This window comes from Cyprinodon tularosa, unplaced genomic scaffold (genome assembly GCF_016077235.1).
Source record: "Cyprinodon tularosa strain WSP-4 unplaced genomic scaffold, ASM1607723v1 ctg86, whole genome shotgun sequence".
Lineage (NCBI taxonomy): Eukaryota > Metazoa > Chordata > Actinopteri > Cyprinodontiformes > Cyprinodontidae > Cyprinodon > Cyprinodon tularosa.
In genome coordinates, this window is record NW_024039629.1 from 344,944 (window position 1) to 371,703 (window position 26,760).

At 36.8% G+C, this 26,760-nt stretch overlaps 3 protein-coding genes across 3 annotated transcripts; 1 reads left to right on the forward strand and 2 right to left on the reverse strand.

The window, feature by feature from the left end:
• Positions 1 to 4,707: 4,707 nt before the first annotated feature.
• Positions 4,708 to 8,384, reverse strand: LOC119775242 (histone H3.3A). The gene is made up of 4 exons (XM_038273148.1): positions 8,230 to 8,384; positions 6,970 to 7,113; positions 6,705 to 6,858; positions 4,708 to 6,067 (listed from the first exon to the last, which is right to left on the reverse strand). Exons 2-4 carry the CDS (start codon positions 7,095 to 7,097, stop codon positions 5,939 to 5,941), a joined length of 411 nt encoding a protein of 136 aa, XP_038129076.1. The 5' UTR covers positions 7,098 to 7,113; positions 8,230 to 8,384; the 3' UTR covers positions 4,708 to 5,938.
• A 972-nt stretch (positions 8,385 to 9,356) lies between these two features.
• On the reverse strand, positions 9,357 to 12,397 carry LOC119775241 (histone H3.3A). The gene is made up of 4 exons (XM_038273147.1): positions 12,240 to 12,397; positions 10,877 to 11,020; positions 10,350 to 10,503; positions 9,357 to 10,259 (listed from the first exon to the last, which is right to left on the reverse strand). The coding sequence occupies exons 2-4, from the start codon at positions 11,002 to 11,004 to the stop codon at positions 10,131 to 10,133; spliced, it is 411 nt and encodes a 136-aa protein (XP_038129075.1). The 5' UTR covers positions 11,005 to 11,020; positions 12,240 to 12,397; the 3' UTR covers positions 9,357 to 10,130.
• Positions 12,398 to 12,898: 501 nt separating this feature from the next.
• nop53 (NOP53 ribosome biogenesis factor) lies at positions 12,899 to 25,380 on the forward strand. The gene is made up of 12 exons (XM_038273145.1): positions 12,899 to 13,129; positions 15,224 to 15,300; positions 15,412 to 15,520; positions 17,089 to 17,291; positions 17,519 to 17,574; positions 17,652 to 17,747; positions 19,850 to 19,951; positions 20,050 to 20,223; positions 21,955 to 22,130; positions 23,011 to 23,077; positions 25,105 to 25,181; positions 25,283 to 25,380. Exons 1-12 carry the CDS (start codon positions 12,924 to 12,926, stop codon positions 25,341 to 25,343), a joined length of 1,404 nt encoding a protein of 467 aa, XP_038129073.1. The 5' UTR covers positions 12,899 to 12,923; the 3' UTR covers positions 25,344 to 25,380.
• The last annotated feature ends 1,380 nt before the right edge of the window (positions 25,381 to 26,760 follow it).

The following is a 26,760-nucleotide window of genomic DNA, read 5'->3' on the forward strand; positions in this document are numbered from 1 at the left end:
GACATCAGGAGCTTTAACTACTGCAGGAAGGTCTGTAAACTGCTTTAACCTTCAGCAGAAACTTGCTCATAAACTGAGACATCAATTTCAAGTTTTGTGACATACATTGAATTTGATAAGGGACAGCACCATGTTTCTTTAACGCTTATTCAGGCTTTTTATTATGCATTCATGGAGTATTGTTAACAGGATGGTAAAGTTACGATTTCAAAAACCTCTCCAAAACTTGGATCATCCTCAGAATTTTCAGGTTAATCAGTTTGCGACTTTGAAGCTTTATTGTCTTCTTCCACTTTGACAGCAAAATACTGCGATTAAAACCTCTTCAACAACCATGAGGGGTCAGCTTTGACCCCCTCCCCTCCATCCTCTTCCATATACAGCTGTCCCGCTTCCTTCCTGTCCTCTCCTTCTGTCCCTCTTTACTGTGTAGCAGCCCCCCCGCACCCACCCCCAACATTCATTAAGACATACAACATACATGCACTGTACCAGTTGTGTATTAATCTAAGGTCGCGCTCTCAGCCTCCCCCCCTACCCGCCTCCCAACACACATCTCTCTCCCCCTCCTCAGCATCCTCTCCCCCCACCATCCCAATCCCAGCACTGTGTTAATCTGCTGCTGGTCTGACGGTCAGCACTTTGAGCAGCAGACAGACAGATTGGCTGTAATCCCCTGAGTGCCACAGATGGAGCGGTACTACGCAGACCTTGGGGAAGGTGAACGCGCTGTTGTGCACAACACATACAAACAAGAGAATGCATGCACATGAAGACACATGGCATACAATTAGAGAATAAAAAACAATAAACTGTACGTCTTTAGATGGACGAGCTAGAGTCCATTACAGGCACAATAAAGGAGACAGCTGGTAATCTGGTACAGCAGCCTCACGAGATGCTCCTTCACCTAATAAGCAGAACAGCACTGACAGGTTTCTGCTAAATAAAAGCTTATAGAGTGAGCTAAAAGAATGAGTTTCCTGATGGAATAGATGGTGAGTCAATTATTATCATTATAGATCAAAATCATAGCAGAACATTACAAAGATTGATGTTTTCCAGTTATTTACTTATAATAACTCCATTCTCCTTGCTGATTTAACCAGTATTTTGTCAAACCAGCTATTAATTGTGAAATTATGAATTATTTTGTGGCATAAATACAAATGGGGTACTCCTGTTTTCCCACCTGAGACCTTTTAAACTTGAGACTTAAGCAGATTTAACATATATTTTAGAATATTTTTGATTTTTGTACCTTATAGGGTGATATAGCACAATTAATGTTGCAGATTTATAGCATTAGTTACATAAACAGGCAATTTCAACATTTTTTTCACTAATAGTTGCACTAAACCTTTTCTAGACTAATACAGCACTTTTATAGTGCAGAAATATAGCAGTACTGTTTTAGCAATATATATCTATGGTCCTTCATGGGATTCACCAGAAAAAGAAATTAAATGTTAATATTAGTCAATATCATCTAGAGTTCAATAAAGCATTATTTCATTTGTACTTTTATATCATTTTTATTATATTTTAAATGGAAGGACAAACCATGGCACCTCTACCTACAATGATAAACTTCAATGAATTAAAAACATGCACATGTCAACTTAAAATGAATCAGGCATGGATGTACAGTTAATTTTTTTTTAAATTAGTATTTGTTTAGCCTGTAAAAAGCTTTGTTGTCATAATCTTTATTCTATTTGCAAGGGTTTCTATGACATATTGAGGTGAAGGCAATATACAGTAAAAAATATAAACACATTAGGTCACTTTAGTGAGCACAAGTTTTATAGGCTTTATGTTGAAAAATATATATTTTCAGAAGTGTTTCTTCTTCCTGAGTTTGTTTTTTCCCAGATAATTTTGCATTTTTTTAAATACCAGAGTTAAAAAAAAAGAAAAAATACCCCAAAACTCTATCTTGTTCTGTTTGACCAAGTAGAATTTCTTAACATTACAACAGTAATGTCTTAAGAGGCTATATTTTACTTTTACTAGAGTTAGAATATGTTAAAGTGCTTCTTTTTTATCACATTTTTGTGTACTATACCCACCTCTGAAGAATTGTAATAACTGAACTTGGGTATTCTAAAAAAAATCATTAGCATAATTTAGCAAATTTTTTAGCTTTTGTTTTTTTCATATTGAAAACGGACAAAAATAGGAAGGATTTGTGATTAAAGCATGAAATTATGGTGCTTTTAATCCATCAATTTGTTTTAATCTGTTGTAGCAAAGTTGTAGTAGTTATAAACCTCTGAAGAAACGCTAACTAGGCTAGCTTTAGCTTTAGCATTAGCGCTGTGGCTTAACTGGTTTAACCTGAGGACAAACTTTAAAGACAGAAACTTTTTAAGCCACAATGTTTTCCGAACCAACTTGGTATCAAATGAAATAAAGAAGTTAAATTTGTAAAAATTCCACCATTGTTTAACATCACATATATTCGTAGGTTTTAAAGGCCACCATTTACTGTCATGTTTTATACTATAGGCCTACTGGACAATTGACTGATGCACAAACGTTAGCATCCAAGGCAGTAGAGATAAAAAAAAAAAAAAAAAAGTAAAATACATGTCTGACGTATACAACTTGTTTTTTTATTTTAATATGACAAAATAAAATTTTAGACTGATAGAAAAGGTAGTGGACTGGCAGGTTAATAAACTGTGTTTAGAGGTGAGACTGTCTTGATTCAAACTGGCCAAGACTAACTAGCTAGATTTAAACAGTTACTTTAGTGAGTTTTTCACAAAAAAATTATTACAAAGTGTAGTTTTTATTTTTACTTGATTAATACTTTTATAGCTAAACTATCAGTACTCGCATGTGCGGTTTTAGACAGGGGCCAACAGGGGCCAGTGCCCCTGTAGATCATGCCCTGTTATGGCCCCTGTACTGAATACATAATACTCAAAGAAATTCTAATGATGATATGCGCTGGAACAGACATGGTTACTAATGGTCCTTTGGATCTTTTTACATTTTATTTATTTATTTTACAAATTCTGTTTTTCTAATTATTTAAAAACAATAAGGTGACAGCCTCAGTGGTATTGAGGTAGGATCCCAGTTTTCATCTGCTAAATGTTTTTTTCAAAACAAATTTTAGAAAATACTCAAATTTTTAAAGCTGAATTTATCAGTTTTTCTTGAGTTCTAATTCAGATTTTATAGAAAATGGTTATTTTAACTTTAAATTAAGTCAAAAATATGTAACATTCCTAAATTCTGGATGTATATTGACCTAATAAGACAAAGAATTTAAATTAAACCTAATTGAATAAAAAGTTCAATTCACGCAGCTATATTAATATATTTCAATCCCTGTTTTTTATATCATGCTTTTCTGTGCCCCCATGAAAACACTCTGGCCCCCTCTTGGCCCCTACATTTGGTCTAGAACCGCCACTGGTTACTTGAGTGAAACATTTGGCTACTCTACAGCACATAGCTTCAACTTCAATGTCTAAAGAAGCATTTTTTTTTAAACTGAAGCATTTTTTCTACTGAGCATCTATAAAATTTGTAGATATACATTAAATTATACAGTAAAACGTATATACTGTCGGTAGTGTACCCTGTTATATATAGAGGGACTTCTGAAAGATTGGTTTTTAATCAAATAATGACAAGTTTTGATTTGGAGAGGTGTTTATGATTATTTTTCTATGATTTTATCTATTTGTATTAACTCTTCTATTTAAAGCCTTTAAAAACAAAACACTTTGCTCATAACCTTTTGTGTCTAATTGCATCATGTTATACCAGATACTAGAATTTATTCTTTATATAAGTAGTTGTTTTTAGTCATATGAGCAATTGTTGGAAAGCTACCATTTTACTGTTACTTAAGCAAAAATAGGTTAAATAGTGCTTGTACTGGAGTTAAAGGTTTGGGTACTTCACCCACATTCTGCCCGGACCTCAGGTTGGTCTCTACCAATGAGGTGCAGGTAGGAGAAAAACAAAAGGATTAAAGGTTGATGTTTGTTTTTTACTATGTGTTCCATTGAAATGAGTGTATCCTAGACCATGTGGAAATGGATGCCCATGTGTGCCAGTCTCATTGGGCTTTTGTTTGTGCACAACATGAGAAACTTGGTCATTTCAGTCGCTACAACAAGGTAAATTTTATCAATGTTTGCCATTTCATGTTTTATATATGTAAAAAAAAAAACATTGACATTTTTTACTCTGATATCTGTAATTCTTTATCAGTCCAACAAATTATCCACATTTACAAATTGCACTCTTGTCAGCATGATGGTTCTCAACTAATGAGGTTGATAATGTATAAATTGGGTTTTACTGCCATCTAGTGGTAGAACTGCAGCAAACAGGTCAGTGAATACAAATTTGTGAAATACATGTTTTGCTCAAATATATCTAGCTTTACAGATAGCCATGTATAAAATTCTGTTTCCACTTACATCCATGATAACTTTACTAGAAATTGAACTCCTGTTTCTTATGACTTCCTGGTCAACTCCATCGTGCAAAGCACTGGATCATCTGTCATGTTCTGGGTTCACTGCTGTTCACATTAGAAACGCGGCGCAATAAGACCAACGGAAGTGAAGAATTGTTCTAACTTTGGACAATCTGGAACTAAATGTTGTTCGTTTTGAATATTAAATATCTATTTTAACATTAGATATCAGAAAAAGAGGCTTTTGACACAGAAGAGTGTGTGTAACATCCATTTATTACCACCTTGTATGACAAATTTGGAAATTACAAACATTGTTTTTAGTCAAACATAATTTTTAACATTTCAAAAAAAGAGAAAAATAACAAAATAAGAGGAAGAATAGAGCTGAACAGAAGAAAATAAAAAAGACAAAGCTTAATGAGTGACCTGAGAAACATGATCGACTGATCCAAAGGGGGGGGGAAAAATCTCTAATTGTGAGTGGGGAGAGTATGTATACGGAAAAAAATTATTACCTGCCTCGTATGATTTCAGAATACATTTTCTTTCTTTTTTATTTTCTTAAAAAAACAGTCAATTTTATTCTGAGATGTTTTGGTTTTACAGAACATTAAAAACCTCAGTAAGCCTTTGCTTTACAAAGGAGCTTTTTTTTAAGCTGCTATAAAATATATCTGACCCCATTTTGTTTTGGCTTTAAATAAACCAATTTTCGTTTTCACTTTGTTAGGCAATGAACACCTATAGATAAGGGAACAAGTCGGAAAGATCCTTTTCAGTGAAAAACCCCCCCAATGAAACTACATCCTCATTCTGAATGTCATTTTGACCCCTCCCCCAGTTACAAATAATCTGAGTAAAAGAAAAAAGAAATCAAAACATTTTTTTTTTTAAAAGAAAGTCTTAACATGGGAGATAATATCAGTGATCACTATGATAAGCAAAAAAGGACTGTATGCAACCATCTGAGGTGACGCAGCCCAAACTCAGCCAACACCCCCTCCGTGTTTCTGCCTGTGTCTGAGGAGAGCTGGAAGAAAACGTTTCGCAGAGGAAGAGGAAAGGGCGAGTTCTTCTAGCACCCTGCTGTGGAGAAGAGACCCCCCCCAAGCAGAAAAAGACCAATCCTCTCCACCTGTTCGGCCCTTCCTAAGTTGCATCATCCCAATCCGTGGCTGTCCTTATTTTAGCCACAAACTGTTTGCTCTTTCACAATTATAAGCAGTAAAACAAGGAGATATGTGCAGGTGGAGGTCGCGTCATCACAGGGTTGGAACATGCACAAAAATAGAGTACCCTAGATGTCTGCTTCTGAGAGCACTAAGAAAACCTAACTATACACTTTTATTATAATATAATCAGTATCCTCTACACACTACTAGCACAGGGAAAGGAGGGGAAGAGAAAGGGGTGAGGCGGCATGTGAGGGGATGGAAAGACAGAACAGTAAAGGAAGGAACGAAGGTGAGGGAGGAGAGAAGGAGTTTAGGCACGCTCTCCGCGGATACGGCGTGCCAGCTGGATGTCTTTGGGCATGATGGTGACACGTTTGGCGTGGATGGCGCACAGGTTGGTGTCCTCGAACAGACCCACCAGGTAAGCCTCGCTGGCCTCCTGCAGGGCGAAACATCATCAAACATCTTTTTCGTTACCCTGCAAGGTTTATGATTCTGTTGTCCAATATCTAAACCCAAGGAGACGTTTTGTGATTCAGCTCACCTGACTCTAAATTAATGATTTATTACTGAAGGAAATTGTGACTAAACAAGGGAAGAATCTAGGTAATAACTCTGCTATTGCAATAGGGGCCCATTTAAAGAGAAATCAGACATTAATTTATGGAGGGAGGGAGTTTGAATCCCTTGACAAGGGTATTTTAAAACTTTATTATTCCTCACATGAAGCCATTCATCATGTCTTCCTAATAGATCATTTGTGTTTTCTGTTTGCATGTTAAAATATTATAGATTACATATGACATAATATAGATTGATAAGCTTAGTCTTCCTTAAATCTTTAAATCCAGGTAAATATATAAGTTTCACTTCTTAATACTCCTTTTCATACAAATGAAGTTGTACTTATAATGTATTTACATATATATCATTTATGTTGCATACATATGTGTCAAATTTTTAATTTTATTTTGGGTTGTCTTAAATTAAATAATTCATTCATAAATGGCATTCAGTCCTGTTGAACTCGTTTTCTAACATGAAAGTCTCTTTAATCCAGACTGTGCAATACCAACCTGCAGAGCTCCAATGGCCGCACTCTGGAAACGCAGGTCGGTCTTGAAGTCCTGGGCGATTTCTCTCACCAGACGCTGGAAGGGCAGCTTACGGATCAGCAGCTCGGTGGACTTCTGATAACGACGGATCTCACGCAGAGCCACAGTTCCAGGCCTTCATGTAACATACATACAAAAATTAATTCAGGCAAATTATTTCACCAATAGCGATCTAGTCATATAGAAAAAAAAGTTGTACTATTATGAATCTTGCAGATGATTTTACCTGTAGCGATGGGGCTTCTTGACTCCACCGGTGGAAGGGGCGCTCTTACGAGCTGCCTTTGTGGCCAGCTGCTTACGTGGGGCTTTGCCTCCAGTGGACTTACGGGCAGTCTGCTTGGTACGGGCCATGGCTGTTACAGATCACCTGGATAGGATGGAAGGAAAAGGGGGACATTTTATACAAATCTGACCTTTTCTTGACATAGCAGGTTTTAATTATTAAATTTTTTATTGTTATACAGCTAAATAAAAATTCTCAAAGAAGATTTTAATAGATTTTTGTAATAAAAAGCCCAACTGCAATTGATCACAAACTTTATCCATAGGCCTAAAATAAAAACGAAAGAATAAAGACTAAAAAAGATTCAGAAAAGATATTGTAATTTTACCAAACCGGGTGTGATTTCCGTCTTATTTTTATCAATCCTGTTTAAACTAAACCAAGGAAATAATTATCTTAAAAAAAAAAAAAGAAAAACTATAACCGAAATACTATAAGAAAATAAAAAAGATCAAAATTTTATCATCCTTTTCTGTTTATATTATTCTTCAAAGATTTGCATATATTTAATATTTAGTATAACCAGAAATGCTGATCAAAATAACTATATGTTATTCACATGTTTTAAAAGTGAAAACATAAATAAGTTCTTACCTTTCTTTAAGTAAACAAACAAGGTTTTCCTGATGATAATCAACATAATAAACGTCATAGATAAAAATTGGATTCTATTGGTTAGAATATTAGAATAAAAAACAAAGTAGGAGCCAATCAGTGAATAAAATCCTAAAAGTAGGTGGGCTCTACAGCTTCCTGCTACTGTTACTAGCTCCACCCACCACGCTCTGATGATGGCGGCGGTTTGATGCGCAAACGGCATAAAGACCGAAGGCACAGAAGCGAGCGAGTAGCACAAAAACAACTTCAATTTTCCCGACAACCGCTACTTCAACGTATTATCCGTTAGGCTGACGAGATAGAAGACATTATAAAGAAGTCATTAATATGTATAGGTGAACTGAATGGTCCGTAACAGAAGCGTAGAACCGAGCTGAACCGGCGCATAATTTGAAAGTAGATTCCCCCCCACCTCAGAGCAGCTGCAGAGAAAGACTGCATTTCACCGTGGCTGACTGTTATTTCACTCACGACGAAACGAAAGCTATTTCACCGCAACAAAGCGGCAAATAAAAAGAAAAGCAACTTAAAAAAAATATGGTTTATTTTACATGTGTTCAAGACACGTTTTTACCGACTTACCTGGGGTGAAAGTGAGTGTAAGTCGTCAGTAATGTTTCGCTTGACTGTTTTGTTCTTCGTATCCACAATGGGAAGCCGCGTCCAGCGGGAAAATGGCCGCTGCGTCACTGCTCATACATCACCGCGATCATCACCGTTTGACACAGCGGGGCCACTCCGGGGTCACCTGTCCCTGTCTGGGCTCTTTTATGGCCCTAATATAAAGCGGGACTTTGGATTTTGATCAGTTAAAGTGGATTTACAGGAGTGTTGCTGCTCTTTGGAGCCATTAAGCATTTTTTTTACCGATAAAAATAAGCGTAATAAACTAAAACTGCGCAGGATGGTTTTAGCGCCGCGCAGCAGATTATTTATAACAAAGAGAAACATGGAGGAAATATTCAGCACTTCTAACTTAGGGGGCGTTTTGTAAACAAAAGTAACTTGTTGTAACTTTTTGTGCAGATGTTTATATTGTTCTTATTTTTTCAAATAATCAAATGATAAAGGATTTTTTTTTTTACACTGAAATATTAAAAATGTCTTAAATAATGTCAATGGAATGCGGATATTTTACTCTTAAAATAAGATATGCACTTGAAATAAGACGGTCCAATTGTGTTTTCTTATTTTTAAGTGTAAATATTCTTCTTCCATTGGCAAAATGTCTTTTACATCCTCAATCCAAGAACAAATGCACTTATTTTAAGAAAAAAAAACACTCTCCAGTGTAAATTTCAGTGCTGGAGGAAAATAAGTTTTTTGATATCCCTAGCAGACTGAAAGTATGTCTGGTTCTATTGCTCAATCAGCAATGCAGCAGCATACTTAAAAGAAAAAAAAGTCAAGGAATAAAAACTAAAACTGTGGCTTGTTTTTAAGGTTGCAGGTTTGCAGATGCTCCTTTAACGGGTTGAAGTTGATAATTATCCAACCAATATTAGCTAAATGTAACTTTTAATTAAATATTCTCCACCTCAAGCATTTTCTAAACACTTCATTTAGCAAGTGTAGTATCAAAATAACATACCGTATATCAGAAAGTTGGAATTCTGCTTTTATCTTTCAATTAAAACAATTATGCTATACTTTTGTTTTACGATTTACTCAACTATACTGTCTTCAATCCCAAGATATTCAGACGTTACTCTATCAACCACAAGAAACTCTTTATTATGCTTGAATGTGAAGTCCAGAGTACAAATATTTTGTTCATAAAAATGACCGAATACATAAATCAAAAACACAAGTAGAAAAAAAATAGGTTATTGTATCAACCTGAGAGAGGAACAAAAACATTACCCAGACATTTTTTTTTTTTATTAACATGGCTGAAAATCAAAACATCATCAACACAGGTCTGCTACATCTATGCCGCTGTAGTCTGTCAAACCATGCAGTGTCATCACAACATAATGACGTTTCTAAATGACGACCCGAATTAAACTTTTCTATTTTGATACACTGAACAGTAACAGTAGAAATACACCATTATTGTAAAAAAAAAAAAAAAGAATCAATACTAATACAACTAATTTCTATTTAAAAGAGGAAAAAAAAGGAGAAATGTAGGCATCCACTCTTGAACGAAATTGTCCACCTTAATGCTAATTCCTGTTCCAACTTTAGATTAAGCACTAATCCTGTCCCCAAAATACCTTATTTGCTGAGGTGATAAGGTATTCCTGCGAATTTCTTACTGGAACTTAAAATTTAAACGAGATTTTTTTGAACGTTTGAATCATAGTTGATGATACTGCTATGGAAAACCTGCTACCAGTAGCCCCACAGAAGACATAATCACACAATTACGGTTATCACAATCATATGATATAGATATTTATATATAGAACCTCAAACCAAACTACTAAGTATAGAAGAAGGAAAATGAGAGGACAGCATATTATAGGCCGGGAAATGTTTTAGGCACGCTCGCCGCGGATACGGCGTGCCAACTGGATGTCTTTGGGCATGATGGTGACACGCTTGGCGTGGATGGCGCACAGGTTGGTGTCCTCGAACAGACCCACCAGGTAAGCCTCGCTGGCCTCCTGCAAATCACAATATCTATTTTAGAATCTGCTTGAAGGATAACAAAAAAAGTTTTACGGTAAGAAATTTCCACAGTAGGCACCGCTAACCTGCAGAGCTCCGATGGCCGCGCTCTGGAAACGCAGGTCGGTCTTGAAGTCCTGGGCGATTTCTCTCACCAGACGCTGGAAGGGCAGCTTACGGATCAGCAGCTCGGTGGACTTCTGATAACGACGGATCTCACGCAGAGCCACAGTTCCAGGCCTGGAAGAAAGGGTGGCAAAGTGCACAAGCACCAAGAAAACAGTTTAACATGGGAATCGGACTAATAGCCATATGTTCCTTTAAATGGTCATGTGACATTTAAGCACATATCAGTCATAATTCCATCACCTGTTGTAGAATAGATATATAATAACAAGAATAACAACTGGTCAGAGGGACCGCCATCTACGCTAGTTTAATCTTAAACATTTGAATGTTTAATGTATATGTAATAAACTTCCTCACTTTTATAAAAGTCAAGTGAAAGTTCATTTATATGACAAAAAATGTTCTGCATAAAACAATATGGTGAAAAAGACTAATATACATCTGGAAAAATAAGACACAAAATATAAAGGTTTTGAGCTGTTACCTGTAGCGATGGGGCTTCTTGACTCCACCGGTGGAAGGGGCGCTCTTACGAGCTGCCTTTGTGGCCAGCTGCTTACGTGGGGCTTTGCCTCCAGTGGACTTACGGGCAGTCTGCTTGGTACGGGCCATGGCTGTTACAGATCACCTGGAAATATTCAACAAAAGGGCTGCAGCTGTAGGTTATTCGAGTAAGGAAGTAATCAGTTTATCTCAGAAGAAATGCAATTGGTAAATTCACATGCCTCAAGAAATAAGTGTTTAAAGATAAAAAATAAGTTGAATAAAAGTGAATATTTTAAATGCAAATGGGAAAAAACATGTAAAATAACCCATCCAGAAATGTCCGTTTATTTAATTTCACATTGCAAATTTTACATCCACAATGTTAATCTTGTCTTAAAGACATATTCAAGTTAACAATAAATGTATTATTGAATTACTCCATAAATGTATTGTTTCAGATCTAAAAATAAAGCTTGTTTCAGATAAGCAAGGCGATCATCTTGTGTTAAAATTGTCGGTTTTATTTTTGTTTATTTACTTTTTTTTTGTTTCTATTTGCTATTATTCCACTTCTTCATAACACAGGCTTTTAGCCGAATCGGAGTACTTTTCTATCCGCACCTGAAGGTTGTTTTTCAATACCTTCAGTATCTTATGTAATGGAAGCACGCACATACAGACAGCACAAATAACCAATCACATCAGACATTCATAAAGGCTAAACCAATTAAACTGCGAGTTTATGTCTATGAGGCGGGACCTTCTGAATCTCCCCACCTATCAGAGTTAAACGTTCGCCATCTACGTCCCACCCTTTACGCAGTGGACGTGGGTTTGTTCGTTTCTTCATAGTGGGCTCACCGGTTGTTCAAATGCCTTGCCTATTTAACGCAGAATGAGCTATTTTGGAGGAAAACCGGCTCAGACCGCCCACACCGGCAGCCCGATGCTCAGAAACAAGCGTACACACCGATGATGGCTGGTTGCTGCCTAGAAGATTGTAAAGGGGAAGGGGGAAAAAAATCGTCGCGAACGAATAAAACAGACGATGAAAACGATCGAAGAACGAGAAAACTTCAACATATAAGTGGGAAATAATTTTAGAAGACGAAACTAGATATGTCAAGGGATCAGCTGGGGGACAATATTTTGTCAGATGGCCCCTCACTTTAGGCGCATTTTCGTGTCGAATTCAAGCCTGATCACAGGAGCTGCTCAGGGAGTCGGGGACCTGAGCAGGCACATAATAGCTCAAAACCACGGCTTTTATTCACTCAAAATAGACGACAAAATCTGTTCGAGAGCAAATTCACACGATATTAAATGTGACAGTGGGCTTTTATTCAAACAGTGGCGCTTACCTTGGGAAAAGCAGTGAAAGATTTCGGCTTCGAATTCGAATGTATTCTTCAGTCTCTAAAGCGTTGTTCTCGCAATAAAATGCGGGGAGGGAAAAAAAGAAAATGAACATAGGAAAGCAAGAAGGGACACATTTCCCATCATGCATTTGGCACCAACATGTTATACTCACACTGCAACATGGAACACAATCACAGGCAGGGAATTTGGTGCAACAGGTGTTTTACTAATCATTATTATCGATTCATTTATATTTTTAAGAACTTTGAAGCTTAACTTTTTTGATAGTTTAAAATCCCAACATATTAAAAATGAGAAGGAAAGCAATCAACTGAGCAAATACCTTATTATTTAAGTGAATATGAAATGCTTGTTTTTTTATTATTTAATACATTTTTAATTGTTTTTCTTTTTATGAAATGAAAACATATTTTTAAGCTTTTGTAAAAATCCTCTAAATTGTTAACATTTTAAAATAAATACTATAAATTACCATGATATAATTAAAAACGATTTTTAAAAAAATAAATAATGATGTATTCAAATATATGTTTTTTCAGATAAATTAATAAAAAAAAGAAATCGAAATTTACACCTTTCCGCCTGCAGATGGCGCTACCGATATCACTGTGACGTTAAAATCAGATAAGACGTCAGGCATTTTTTGTTTTTTCCTCCTGTTCAACATGGCGGCTCGCAGGAGAGTTAAGCGCGTGGCTGCCTCCCAGCCTGGATTTTTAACTTTAAAGTCCTCATTAGACCCGTCAGGCTTGGCAATCAGTCGGAGGAAACGCGTGAACAAGAATAAAAAGAAGAACTGGAATAAATACAGCGACATTAATGACGTGGAGGATTTTCTAGGAGACATCAGGCTCCAAGAGAGGACCACCGGGTGAGGAAGGAAGCTCGAGGTTTTAACTACGCCAAAGTCTCATTATCTTTACTTCTTGTGATTATTCATGTTTTCTGTTTTTTATTTAAATTTTTAGGAGTTCCGTGATCATGCGAAGCATTATATTGCTCTTATTTTAAAAGCCAGTTTAACAAAAAACAAACATATATTTTTTTAATCCCCATTCCAAAATATTGAGCTTTTCTCACGTTTCCCTCATAGATGAACATGTCTGGATGTGAATGTTCTACACTAAAGAGCCTGAAATCCATTTTTCATGCAGAGATTTCTCCGTCATAGCGTTTCTGGCCGGTGTTGCACCTCATTCTGTGACCCATCATACATTGTGAAACAAGCGCGTGCTGTTGAAGAGTCTCCTCTCTGGTCTTCTATCTATTAACCCTAAAGTCACAGGATTCATACCTGAACATAAGTAGCAATACTAATACCTAAACCTAAATAAATCTATGGTAAAACGCATGTAGCGCCCCCTTGGCTCACAATATGTGATGGGTTACAGAATGTAGTGTACCACCTTTTCTTTCTTAATTTAAAAGTATATGAATAGTAAGATACTTAAACATATTTTGTTGTTGGTGTATTTAAACCTGTGAAATCTGTTCCATTTTTTGCATATTAACAAGTATTAAAATTAAAATGTATGTATATATATTTTTTTATAAAACTGTATCTTGTTATTGTGACATAACTCACTGCTTTTGGTCTAAGACCCCACTGAAAAAGGATTTTATTTTTGTAAATCCGTTACTTTTTTAATTAATCAGTAGGGATTAAGGCTGGGTATTTTCGTCAAAGTCCTGAATCGATTCAATTTTGATTCATACAGTTCTAAATCGATTAATTTCGATTCAATCTGTTTTTACAAAGATGAAAGTGGTTCAACTGTGTTTCAAAATACTCCTGTATTTTATTTTTTCCTGTCATATTAAACACAAAGTGTGAACTTGTAAATCAGATAGTTTAAACTTGAGATGTGAACAAAACTGTCTCATAAGTGTAAACTTGTTTGTGAAAAGTGAAGCCTCTCAAGATCAATCAGACGTGACACAGCGAAGACGCGCTGCATTATCTCCACTGCACAAACCATATTAGCAGCTTTTTTTTTTTTTACAATTACAGTTTGCTGCTCAGCCCCCAGTTGTTAATATCTTCAGTCAATCTATTGGCTATATTTGCAGCTTTCTGGCTTGAACTAATCTTGTGTTCTGTAGGATGAGATGCGAGGTGCCAATCATTATCAATATAGTGGGAAGTCACCTTAATGTCACACATCCAGCACATTATCTTTAGCTATTTTAAATCCAAAATGGTTCCAGACTTCAGTTGGGACAGCCTGCTGAGCGGTGTGTTACTCCGGTCGCATTCGCACACACCTGCTCATTTGAATGTGAACATCACATGCGTCACTATAAAACTAATCGATCTCATTCCCTACACATCGATCTTGCAAAAATGTAAAGGAATCTATCCTAAATTGATTTTTTTTTTTTTTTATACCCAGCCCTAGTAGGGATCTCATGATACTTCTTTTCCGATATGTAACCCAGCTTTGAGTATTGACCTGATTAATCAACAACAATCATGCATCCCTTCTTTTTTTTTTACTTATTTTGTGGCAGGGATTAATAAGCCTTTATCAAGTGATATTAAACAAATGGAGAACAATACTTAACATCAGTTACAAGAACTTTTAAAATGTTTCTTATTCTCCAAAGGTTGAAATTAACTTAAAAAGAATCAGCAGGCAAATATGATCTGATACTCAGTTTTATCTGATAGTGGATGGATTTTCCATATTAATATTTAATTGGGACATCTCTATTAAATAGGTGGATGGGGAAAAATGGCAATTTGAAACATTTTAAAGTACTAGTTGGAGTGGTAAGTGTCTCTAAAATGAAACTGGCTTATTAAAATTGTAACTTCAAGATTGTTTCTAGAAATTCAGATTTTTTACAATTTAAAATCAATATTTTTCAGCTTGTTGCCCTCTAATGTATTATGTGATGGTGTGAAAGCAAAAGTTAAATAGAAGTTCAAACCGGCTGTAATAAAAATCTCTGTCTGATTCAGGGGTCTGCTGTCTGAGAAGACGGATGAGAGCTTATTTTATGTTGATCTTGGGCAGCCGGAGAAACCAGAACCGGAAGGTGATTCATCTTACTACTTACATTGGTTTTATCACTAATGCTATTGTATTAACTGACTTATTTCTGGGATTGAATTAAGTGTGAAATGTCCATTTTGTTTGTTTTTTCTAGCTGAAAGTGTGCAGCCTGATGATGGAAAGAAGAGGAAAGGGAAAACCTCACGTCCTCTAAGAATAGACCTCATCCTTCAACGGGATTCTCTGGTTCCTCCTCCTAAAGAGTCAGTATCCATCACCTTAAAACGCACATTTTTTTCATTTTATGTTGATAAACTAATGCTGCCTGTAAGGTTAGAAAACAAAGATGAAAAAGACAAAACAAGGCAGCAAATTTTTGATCTGCTGTAAATGTAATTTGTTTATTAAAAAACTTGCTTCAGTTGCCATGAGAGCATATTTTTAAACACAAATCTGGTCGTAAAATTATTGGAAACAAACACATTTTATTATGTTCAAATCCTGAAATTTTTAGATTAATCAGTGATGGGCAATTCCAGGTCCTGATGGTTGGTATCCTAAAACCAAGGATGGTTCAAAAGAGCTTCATTAAATGGCTGAGTTACCTCCTCAATCATTGAATAACTGGATTCAGGTGTGTTGAATCAAAGGCGCATCTAAAAGCTGCAGGATACCAGCCCTCAGGAACTGCAGTTACCCAGGATCAGGGATAAGGTGATGCTGCTGAGCTTTAATCCATCAATGCTGTGTTCAAACCATATGTGTTTTTAATTGTCATAAAGCAGTCAAACTTGGCTGGTTGTGCATTTTGAAGTCAGTTGGTTGTTAAGCTGATCTGTTATTTTATTTGCTACCTATAAAGTTGCTTTGCTTTATTTGCTGTAATGAGTTTTGGGGAAGACAGTAGTTTAAAGACTTTTTCATCTGAAAACGTTCTTTGTGTTTGTCATGATATATGATGTATATCTTGTGTGAATATTCGGTTCCTGTTGGGAGCAGCAGACCCCCCTCACACCCCAGCATACCGGTGGCCCACAGAGCTGGGAGTCTCCAGTTAGGCTCTTTGAAACCAGTCAGGCAGTCCCTGCTGCTGTTCTTAGCAGCTGAAAGGGAATATTAAGCATTAAGGATTGTGGTAATAACTAAAATATGTTGCTGCCATCTGTAAGGGTCTTTGTTTTGACCAAACATCTCAGATCTTTTTTCATAAGTTTAAAGCACCTTATTTGAAAATGATGCTGGTTTGTCCAAATGTCCCTTTGCATACCTGAAGCAACTGTTTGTGGCCTGAGTCCAGTAAAGCTGACCTCCTTCCTCACAGTAGAAACTGACCGATGGATTTGGTGATTACTTTTTGTATCCTTCCACTAAACCAAAAATTGATAAATCTTTGCTTTTCGGGTCATTTGAGTTGCTATCAGGCTCTATATTTTTCCTCAGGAGGGATGCAAAGAGAATAACAACTTGCAGAAAGCAGCCTTCAATACATTTCCTCATCACTTAAAACAGCTGCCTGTTTAAATTGTCTAATATATTGCATATAATTATTAGTGGGTGCAACATTGATTATATTTAAAGCAAAATATAGAAAAAAAGTCCAAGTGTGTGTGTGTGTCCGGTGATGATCTCATCCTTGCACTTCCAGTATTTCCTCCTGGGAAATGTGAAGACAGCTGTCAGAAAGCTCAGGAGTCTGTTGTGTGAACAGGATCCTGGGATCTGAGGACTTAAAAAAAACACACCAGCCTCATTGCTCTCCATGTTTTCAGTGTTTCCACATTTACTTCAACAATAAAAAATCGACTAAACCTCCCATTTTCTCCCCCATCAGTATTCTGGCCTACCAGCAACCCAACGCCAAGAAACTCCGCCGCATCGCCCAGAAGGCCGAGCAGTTGGCAGCCAAAGGCGTGGTGCCACGGCGACAGAAGCTGCTGTTGAACCGACGGACTGCGGACAGGACAGTGAAGAAAGCAGTGGCAGAGGCCAACAACAACCCAGAGCGAGACTATTACGACATCTGGGGGCAAGAGGGTGAGTGGAGGGAGTGGGAATCTCTGTCCAGTGATGATCTCATCCTTGCGCTCCCAGTATTTCCTTCATGGGAATGTGAAGATCAGCTTGGAGCTCAGATGAGTGTTGTGTGAACGCTCCTCTGGGATCTGAGGACAGAAATTATACGTCTTCAGTGTTGAAACGTTTGAATAGCAGCTGAATTAACTGAGGTTTTAAACAGGAATTTAATTTTTCTCTTCATGCAGCCAAAGTTTCTGCTGATCCTTGGTATCTGCAGCAGACTGGGAAGAAGCTGGTGAAGGTGAGACGGATGGTTTATGTAGTTTTACTCTCCTGTGTTCCTGTTGATGTTAAATGACGGCGGCATTGTTTCATCAGCGTCCAGAAAAACTGAACGAGAAGCCGTCTGTGCTTCCAGCCGTGGAGGTGATCGCTCCAGGAGGCTCCTACAACCCAGACTTCTTCTCCCACCAGGTATCTCCCAGACCTTATTTTATGCTTCTACAGCAAACGGTCCTCCATTTTAATGTCTTCCAATCGTACTTTTTTTTTTTTTTTTTTTACATTGTCCTGCTGTAGGTGAACCGCCGGCGCCGTCCGAGATCTCCTCTAATCTGATATTATTTTGGATTCGACTCAATCCAAACAGTTTTTTTAAAAGCCTATATTTTTATTTTCTATCTTCATGATAAAATGGACACAATCACAGCAAACAATCTAAGTCTCAGTTTAAACTAATAGGAAACATTTAGGAACAAATGAACAGCAGGTAGTGAATGAAAGCAGCAGCAAATGATGCACTTCACATGATCTTAGTAATCTGATTGGCTGATGTAACTTCTATCTTTATTACGTTAACCTTTTCAAATACTTCTCAACCTTTTCTCTAAGAATTATTCCGTGTGCTTGTCAGATAGTTTTAGTTATGACCCGAACTAAAGTATTTATTGTAAACACCTTTATGAGGCCAAGCTTGTACAATGATTATTAAAAGGTCTTGGTCGCCCTCTGATGGACACAGACATAACTGCATGGGAATTTTCCTTTGTAAAAAATGTTTTTAAATCCATTCTAAATATCTACAGGGTCTTAGTGAATGTATTAGTGAATAGGGCTTCAAATAGTGATTTTTGTGTGCGGTTTTACAATTCTCCACTTCGGTGATAACAGCATCCTTGCTGTATTTTATTTGTGGGTTCATCTGCATGCTTCCACCCACAACCTTTAAGTCTGGATTTTGTTTTGCATTGGTTTAGCTCAGCTGTTTATTACCCGATGAAGCTAATTTAATTGGCATGGTGTGTGTGTTACATGCGTGAAATGGAGATGTTAACCAGATGTCAGAAGTCATGTTTGGCTACGTTCACACTGCAGCCTGAAGTGACCCAAATCCGATTTTTATTTGCCCATAGATGAGTTGGATGTGATCTTTTCATGGCAGTCTGAACAACACAGATCTGATTTATTCCAATGCGACCCAGGCCACTTGGCTATGTGGTCCTGAATCCGATGCGAATCTGATCTTTTCAAATGCGAAAAGTGTCTGAGCGGCCAGGTCGGATGAACCGACCGGAACGTCATTAATACTCGACAAAGGTCACTATGCTGCGTCTTGCTACGCAGAAGCGGCAAGAAAAACAACAACCATGGCAGATGATGATGCAGAGAGCGTTATTTATGTTTAAACATATTGAAAAGAATGAATTTTTATGGTTGGGAAAGACCGCTAGATGCGCGCCGGCACTACTATCCATGTTTACTTCTGTAAACACAGAGCATGCTGGCCTGTGACGTCATCGCGCCCTCTACTACGTATGTTGGTCACTTGCGTTGTTTGACTGCAGTTCACACAGGGGATCACGTACAAGTCGCATTTATTTGGAAATATGAACTGCAACGTAAAAAATTGGATTTTACAAAAAAATCGGAATTGAGCATCAAGGCCTGCAGTGTGAACGTAGCCTTAGACTCAGTTTCATCAGTCAAGCACACCCTGCTGCGTGGTGGGATAATAAGTGGTAGTTGGTTGAATAAAACCATAAAGATTTTTTACATATAGATTAATCAGATAGAAGGTGCGTTACAGTTAATAAATTGAAACCAGGTGAAACCACTTTTTTAATCAAATTATTTCATTAATTGAATAATCTGATTGTTTCAACTGTAACCCAATATACATAATATTTTGATGAGGCTCAATTACCAAATAATTAGGGCTTTTTTATTTTTAAATTGTCGATCGATTCTCGTATTAAATACTAAAGATCGATCAATATAATTGAAAAAAAATGAATGTGCTTCCAGATACCATTACCTACAGTATTTTAATAATTTGCTGTTGAATATCATTATTAATGCATTTTATAACTTAATGATGATTATTATAAATGGATTTATATAAACATTCATTATTAAGCTAAAATCTCACTTCCTGCTATATAAAACGGCGCTAAGCACATTTGGCACAATTATTGTAAAGTTGGATAATATGACCTGCGACTTCATGCAGGGTTTAGCTTCATCTCAGGATTATTTGAATGGAAATAAACCTGCAGCTTTTCTCCCTGTAAACACAGGCGTTGCTCCAAGAAGCTCATGAGGTGGAGGTCCAGAAAAAGAAGCAGGAAGAGAAATTGGAGAGACAGCTGGCTGTCAACAAAGAGGACAAAGCTACAGAGGCAAGTTTGCTCTTCATCTTCCCAGCGGCTGGTTTTACTCTACAGAGCTTTCAGCTTTTCTTATCTTTAATGTTCATTTTTTGTTGTTTTTTGTTTAGGAGACAAACTTTCACGAGGTAGTGGAAGGTTTGGTGGAGGAGGAGGAGGAAGAAGATGATGAAGAAAAGGCATCTTGTTCAAAGGAAGACCACGAAGCGGCGCTGGCGGCCATCGCTGTGTCTCAGAAGAAGACAGAAAAACAGATAAAGAAAGAAAAGGCTGAAAAGATAAAGGTATATTAAACTAAGTAATGCTTCAGCCTACTGTTATAACGATAAACTGTCCCAGAAATGATAATTAAACAATAATTAAATCAGGTGTGAATCCAAAATATCCCAACAGGCGCTTTCAGCTTCAAAATAATTTCATCTCTGCTTAACCAACACATATTGTTCTAAGGAAACGATGGTGAGAGGGACGAGTAAAGACAGACACTCTGGACTGACATGTTAATTCATCCTTATTCTTTAGTAGAAAGAAATGGAGACGCAAGGAGAACAAGCGAGCACGCAAACGTTACATTTTGAGTTGTAAGTTCATCAACTGATTGATAGATTTTTATAACGGGCTGTTTAATGCATTTATTTAAGCCTGAGTGTTTATAATCCTGAAATGTGTGACTCCAAACGCAGCAGTTTGTGCAGATCTTTCCTGAGATAATCTCAATTTTCAGGAAGAAAAAGTAAGTTTCTTGCAAAACGTAGAACTAAGCAGTCCAAATGGTCGATCACTGCACTTGTGGCGTCATTCACCTCTGACTGGCTTTTTTTGTAAACCTGCTGGACTCTAACCCCTTTATATATCGTTTCTTTTTTGTGGTTTAACGCCCACGGAACGGCATGCTGTGTGAACACCAGAGCCGGGTTGACCCACTAAATTACATGACCCTATTGAACGCAACGCACGGACGTCAACACACCGCCCCAGTTGCTTCTGATCTAACAAGCCCAAACAACTGTTTACATTTGTTAAACATGGTGCAGCACTGGTAGGACAGATAAAAGAGTGAAATAATAATAAGTTGTGGAAATTGCAGTAAAGCGCAAGAGACAATTTCTCACGTTGAGCACACCAAATCGTGTGGTGTTTATTTTTCTAGGAAAAACACTGAACAGTTAAAATGGCGCTGCCCAGCAACCAACCAGGGGGGCAGTGGCCACGCAGCTTTCCAGCAGGGGGTCAGTCAGATTTTCGGTCAAATGGGAAAAGAACCAAAAGCCGATTGTTGGCAAGTTAACATGGTTTTGAAAAACCTGGGTTTTCACTGGGAAAGAGGGTTTAGATGCACTGTCTCTCTCCCAGCCAGATCCCAGATCAGGTTTTTAGATTGGTTGGAGCTGCATCGAGCTGCAAAAACATCAAATTTTCCATAATTTTCCAACATTATCGAAAGCTCAAGACGCTGCAACAGGCGATCAAAAACAGACCGCAGGACCTCCTGTTTTCCATAGACCTATGTAAAGCAGATGCTGAATATGTGTTCAGTCTGAATGCAGCAGAGGGTCTCACAGCGAACAGGTTGCTTTAAATCATGGGATCTAGAACAAAAATGGCAATAATCTCAACAGAACCAGGAAATAATTTATCTTAAAGGCCACAAGTTTTCATGTATTCCTGATTGAACAATTTGCCAATAAGGATTTTAGCTTAAACCTTGCAGGTAGATTGTCTAAAAGATGCAGTCTGTAGACACAAAGCTTTTTTTTTTGGATGCAGTGTAGCTATGAGTCTATCATAGTTCTTCTATGTTCTTAGATTTTATTCACAAAAAACATGTTTTTATGTGATTTATATGTCCCTTTTCCTTGGATTAGTTTAAATACTTTTCTGTGTACTTTCTGTCTTTAGCGTCCCTGTAAATTCATCCTGCAACTTTGCTTAACTTTATTTGAAAAGTTAAACAGCTGTGAGCCGCTCGGTCCCTGCTGATCCTCCTGCTCCTCTTTTTTTCCGCTGTGCTCCAGGAGCAGCAGCGGCTGAACAGCAGGAGGCAGACGGAGCAGCAGCAGCAGCTCTTCCAGCTCCGCTCCATCAAGGCCTCCATCAGACAGCAGGAAGAAAAGACCAAAAGCAAACGGATGCAGCGCAAAGCCAAGCAGGAGGCTCAGAAAGCTCAGCCCAGACGTCTGGGGAAACTAAAGTAGGTCATTTTAACACCTTCAACAGATGTTTGCTTTTCAGACTCACAGTGCAGGGCTCCAAGCAGCTTTTCCATCCACAACATGTTTGATTGCAAGTTTTAGTTTTGTGGTTTGCAAAATAATCACAGAAAAGTTGATTTTTTTTTTTTTATCCTATTAAACCTGAAAAAATATAGTTTTCAAAGAAATGGTGACCCAAATCATTTTCTGCAATTGGTTTGATTGCAAGTTTTCTTTTTGTTGTTTGCAAAGAAATTACACAAAATTTAAAATATAGAAATTTCTGCAACCAAGCTTTTTTTTTTTTTTTTTTTTTTTCTCTTGTGCACCTGAATCAGCTTTTATTCTGTTATTAAACCCCCAAAACTATTGTTTTCAAAGGAATTGTGACCCAAATGTTCTTATGCCTAAAAATGGGTCAAATTAAAAACAAAAAGTTTCAGTTGAGGCTGAAAGAGTCTCTAAACATAGTCTGTCTTTTAATAAGATAAACCAGCAAATTATTTTCAGAGTTTAAGTTCAATATTTTATGCATCCATTTTCCTAAAGGAAATCAGACAACCGTGTTTGTTTAAAATGATGCAGACTCATTTTGTATAGCAGGGAAAAAAAAAAAAAAAAGCCAGGTGGGAAATCTAGAAACTAAGTTCCTGATATACATTTCTTGCCCCCTTCAAACATTTAGGCAAACTGTTTTCTTATAGAACATGTTTAAAGATTTAAATGAGTTTCTTGAACTTTAGAAGATCTGTAAGATTTTCAGTTTTCTGATGCTAAACTCTGAGTGTTGATGCTTCATCTTTTGTAACTATTTTTTATTGTAGCAATCTGCTTTTAAAGCTACTTTCTTTATTATAACCCATTTTGTTTCTTGTACAGATTCCAGGCTCCTGATTTGGATGTACAGTTAAGTGATGAGCTGGCCGGTTCCCTCCGACGGCTCAAGGTACGTCGTCACTAATTACAAACTTTGGTTTTAGTAGATTATATGATGAGGTTTTCCAGCTTTCTATTCTGTCTCCCTCTAAACTTGAACCACTCCTGTAATATTCTCATGACCTGCCATGTCAGCAGAACCTTCACATCTTTCTAACCGCAGTCTGATCACTTTAATCAACCTTAACAAGCGTAGATTTCATGATTTTTCAGGTAGGAGTTTTACCACTGAGTATTAGAGGCTTTATTAACGAAAGGGAGGAAAAAGGAGGAGAAAATATAATTTTGACATTAGTTCCACAAACTTTCAAGAAAGGAATAGAAAAAATCTGAAAATTTTTTCTTTTTTATTTTACTTTGACAGATTATAATCCTTAAAAAATATGACGTTCTAAAAAAATCTCATGTTTTAAATCAACAAGCAAAAAAAATTATTAGGATAAACGGAAGCTTAAAGGAATAGTACACCCAAAACATGATCAGCCTTCATTTTCTACTCACCCCCATGCTGAACAACACTCTGGAGTACTTTTTTGATATCTCAAATGCATCTGGAGATCTGGGAGGCTTCTTGCTGTCTGCTGACATTCAAATAATGGAGGTCTATGGTGTCCGTGACAGAAAGGTCCATAAAAGTCCACAAAAAACGTGTCAATATTCCTCCATACTGCTCGTCCAATGTATTCCAAGTGTCCTGAGTGGGTAGCGTCCATAATTTACTCGAAACGAAGTCATTTAGAATGTTTTTAGAGCATAAACAGTAGTGTATAGGATTTCCTGAAAGCGCGCACATGCGCGTTCACGAGCCTACGGAAGCCGGCAGACCAAACCAGATGAAAGTGCGCATTCGTCTGCTCTGCCAATAATGCAAGCGTAGAAGAAGAAATGTGCTGTTTACCTGTGCAAAGAAAGAAACAACGAAAGGAAAATGTCTGAGGACTTCAGTGTTGAGGAAGGGTTAGGGTTAATGCATCCTAAATCTGATGTTTCTCAAAAATGTCAGAGTTTCTAAAACATTTAATAATAAAGTTACAAGATGTGCTTTTGGATATAGGGGATCTTTTTCTGCATGAGAACGACTTCTCTCGGGTGCAGACTTGCAGGAAGCCCTCAGACAGAAATTGTCTGTGTGGAAGAAGCTCCATCTTGGCTGTTTAATGCTGCTATAACTAATGCAGGTCAGGAATGAGCTCTGCTGGTAAATAAGCCCCTCAGTTCATGGTTAATTTGCACCTCAGGCGTCATTCAGATAGGGAAAAGGATCCTGTATGTAGTTACTTATTTTCGATATTGTTGAGAAGCACATTGTGTAAAATTGCCACTTAAATCAGGAAACTTAAGATTTTAAGGTTTTGAGAGATGTCTCATTTAGAATCTGCATTTGTTCTGCGAATTTTTGACCTTAAAATATCAGAATAGTTTTTGCTTTTTTAATCAATAAAATTTCTAAGCTTATTTTTGTAAATGAATAACAGGGTTCTTAAATTAGTCTTTGATAGGTCTTATTTTTTTAAAGCATCATAAATAGGATTATTTTTATTACGATTTATTTTTGTAATCTAAATAAAACATTAAAATTGAAAACATTTTTTTTTTTTTTTATTAAAACAAATAAAAAATAACGTCCCAATAGCGGAACCAATAAAAGCGTTTTTGCGGCTGGGACATTTGGGAGATGCGAAATTTTGAAGTTTTTCAGAATTTGAAACATTAGTGCAGTGGTTTATTTTGAAATTAACCTTTGGGTTAAGTTGTCGCAAGCTGTTTTTCTTGTGTTTCTTGTGAATTTGGTCTTAAATTTTTATTTCAAGTGGCATTAAAAAGTCTTGAATTTAACTTGCTTTATGCTGTAGGAACCCTGGAATAAGTTTCAGACTTATTTTTTTTCGTGGAAAATATGTGAAATCTTAAAAACTTTTCAATTTTTTTGATGGAAATATACCCTTTATTTTTCTTTCCTCACCTATGGCCCTAATAGTGAAATTGTGACCTGGATTAATTTCTGGCCTTTCTTCTTGTCATGTCATGACTCTGCAGCCAGAGGGCAGCATCCTAAAGGATCGCTTCAAGAGTCTACAGAAGAGGAACCTCATTGAACCCAGAGAGAGAGCCAAGTAAGACTCTAAGCTTCACTTTTTTTAAAATTATAATTGACTATCCTTGCAGATTTATTTGGCTTTAAATGATGAAAAACTTACATTTTCATCTTTTCTAGGTTTAAGAGGAGACTCAAGGTGAAATACGTGGAGAAGAGAGCCTTTAAGGAGATCACATAATTGCGTGTAACAAAGTTGAATAAAATGTCAAAAACAACTGTGTTTTTTGTGTTTTTAGTCATTGATGTGGTGCTTATGTAACTTTAGGACCTCTGTAGCTTTATATAATGTGGTTTCTTTGAGAATAAAGGTTTCATACAGTCCTTCTAGTTTACAGCTGAGCCTGTTCAGGGTTTCAGCTTTAGATGGTTACTAATTCAGATGCAATAATGAATATGACCAAAACAATCCTTCATTTGCTCTGCCAATTTTCATTTTATTTAGAGGTGTTACACGCACATTATCATATCAGGCTTTTTGGGCAGAATATAGATTTTTCTATTATTAAAAAAAAAGGAGTTTAAAGTTAATGCTTTGCAGATTTAGAGTAACTGAAGCAGAAGATTGAATGAAAGAAAACATGTCTACACAAAATTTATAAAATGGAAAGATCAGAGCATTTCGAATGTTTTTTTTTTTTACAAAAAGTGTTGCATATAAAATTCGAAGGTGGAGCAAAACTACAAACAGAGCAGGACATGGCCGTTTTAATAAACATGGCCGTTTTAATAAACCGGCATAATAAAGATGGCATTAATTGGAGAAGAAAAGAGGGCCTAGTATCTAGGAACTGCAGAACCACACCTAAAGTTGGAAAATATGGTGATGGATTTTCATGATGAACAAAATCGTAAAGAAAGTCATTGATTTGTGTTCAAGAAAAGTTTGGTTTAAAGCTGGTTTCATCAACCTTTTTATGGCTTAAAGCTACTTATACTGAGTCTCAGGAAGGGCTACCAATATAAGCTGGAGGAGTCAGCATTCACCTGAACTTCATGCATAATAAATATTTTAATGTTTCTTTTGATTTCTAAATTATCTTTTCCAGCTATCCAAATCTATAAATGAAAGTGCTGGGATGGAAAAAAGCAACAGAATGAAAGGAAATTTAACTCTTGGCCCATTGGTGAGTTGTGCTGGGCAACCCATGTAGTGCTTGAGGCCCTGTCGGTGCCCCCTGGTTTCCCATTGTTTTGTAGCCTTTGTGCAGATTGTGTAATAGACGGATAAAACTGCTCATCAACTTTAACAAACCATCCCAGACCTGAAAGGTGGAGGCAGCATTAAGCTGTGAAGGTGCTTCATACAGATAAAATACTGTAAGAAATGCTGCTAAATGCTTTTGCAGAACAACCCTAAACATACAACCAGAGCTGCAGTGTTTTTAGACCAAACCACCATAAGGTCAAACCAGTGAAGAAGTTTTACTTGCGGAAAAAAAAAAAAATGCTTCTCTTTGTAATATTTTAGTTGTGATAAAGAAAAATAAGATTTACTTCCACCTTTTCCCCATCATGGACTGGTTCATCCTGGTTTAGCATATGGAACCTGCTTTGATAGATTTATTACAGAATCAGTCTGTAATCAAAAAAATTAT

Excerpts from the sequence above, each read along its gene's own strand:
- LOC119775242 (XM_038273148.1), bottom strand. The coding sequence starts at position 7,097 with ATGGCCCGTACCAAGCAGACTGCCCGTAAGTCCACTGGAGGCAAAGCC. Across the intron at positions 6,859-6,969 it reads AAGAAGCCCCATCGCTACAG|GCCTGGAACTGTGGCTCTGC; the intron begins GTAAAATCATCT and ends TGTTACATGAAG. Across the intron at positions 6,068-6,704 it reads CGGCCATTGGAGCTCTGCAG|GAGGCCAGCGAGGCTTACCT; the intron begins GTTGGTATTGCA and ends TTCGCCCTGCAG.
- LOC119775241 (XM_038273147.1), bottom strand. The coding sequence starts at position 11,004 with ATGGCCCGTACCAAGCAGACTGCCCGTAAGTCCACTGGAGGCAAAGCC. Across the intron at positions 10,504-10,876 it reads AAGAAGCCCCATCGCTACAG|GCCTGGAACTGTGGCTCTGC; the intron begins GTAACAGCTCAA and ends CCTTTCTTCCAG. Across the intron at positions 10,260-10,349 it reads CGGCCATCGGAGCTCTGCAG|GAGGCCAGCGAGGCTTACCT; the intron begins GTTAGCGGTGCC and ends TGTGATTTGCAG.
- nop53 (XM_038273145.1), top strand. The coding sequence starts at position 12,924 with ATGGCGGCTCGCAGGAGAGTTAAGCGCGTGGCTGCCTCCCAGCCTGGA. Across the intron at positions 22,131-23,010 it reads AGACGTCTGGGGAAACTAAA|ATTCCAGGCTCCTGATTTGG; the intron begins GTAGGTCATTTT and ends TTTCTTGTACAG. Across the intron at positions 25,182-25,282 it reads GAACCCAGAGAGAGAGCCAA|GTTTAAGAGGAGACTCAAGG; the intron begins GTAAGACTCTAA and ends CATCTTTTCTAG.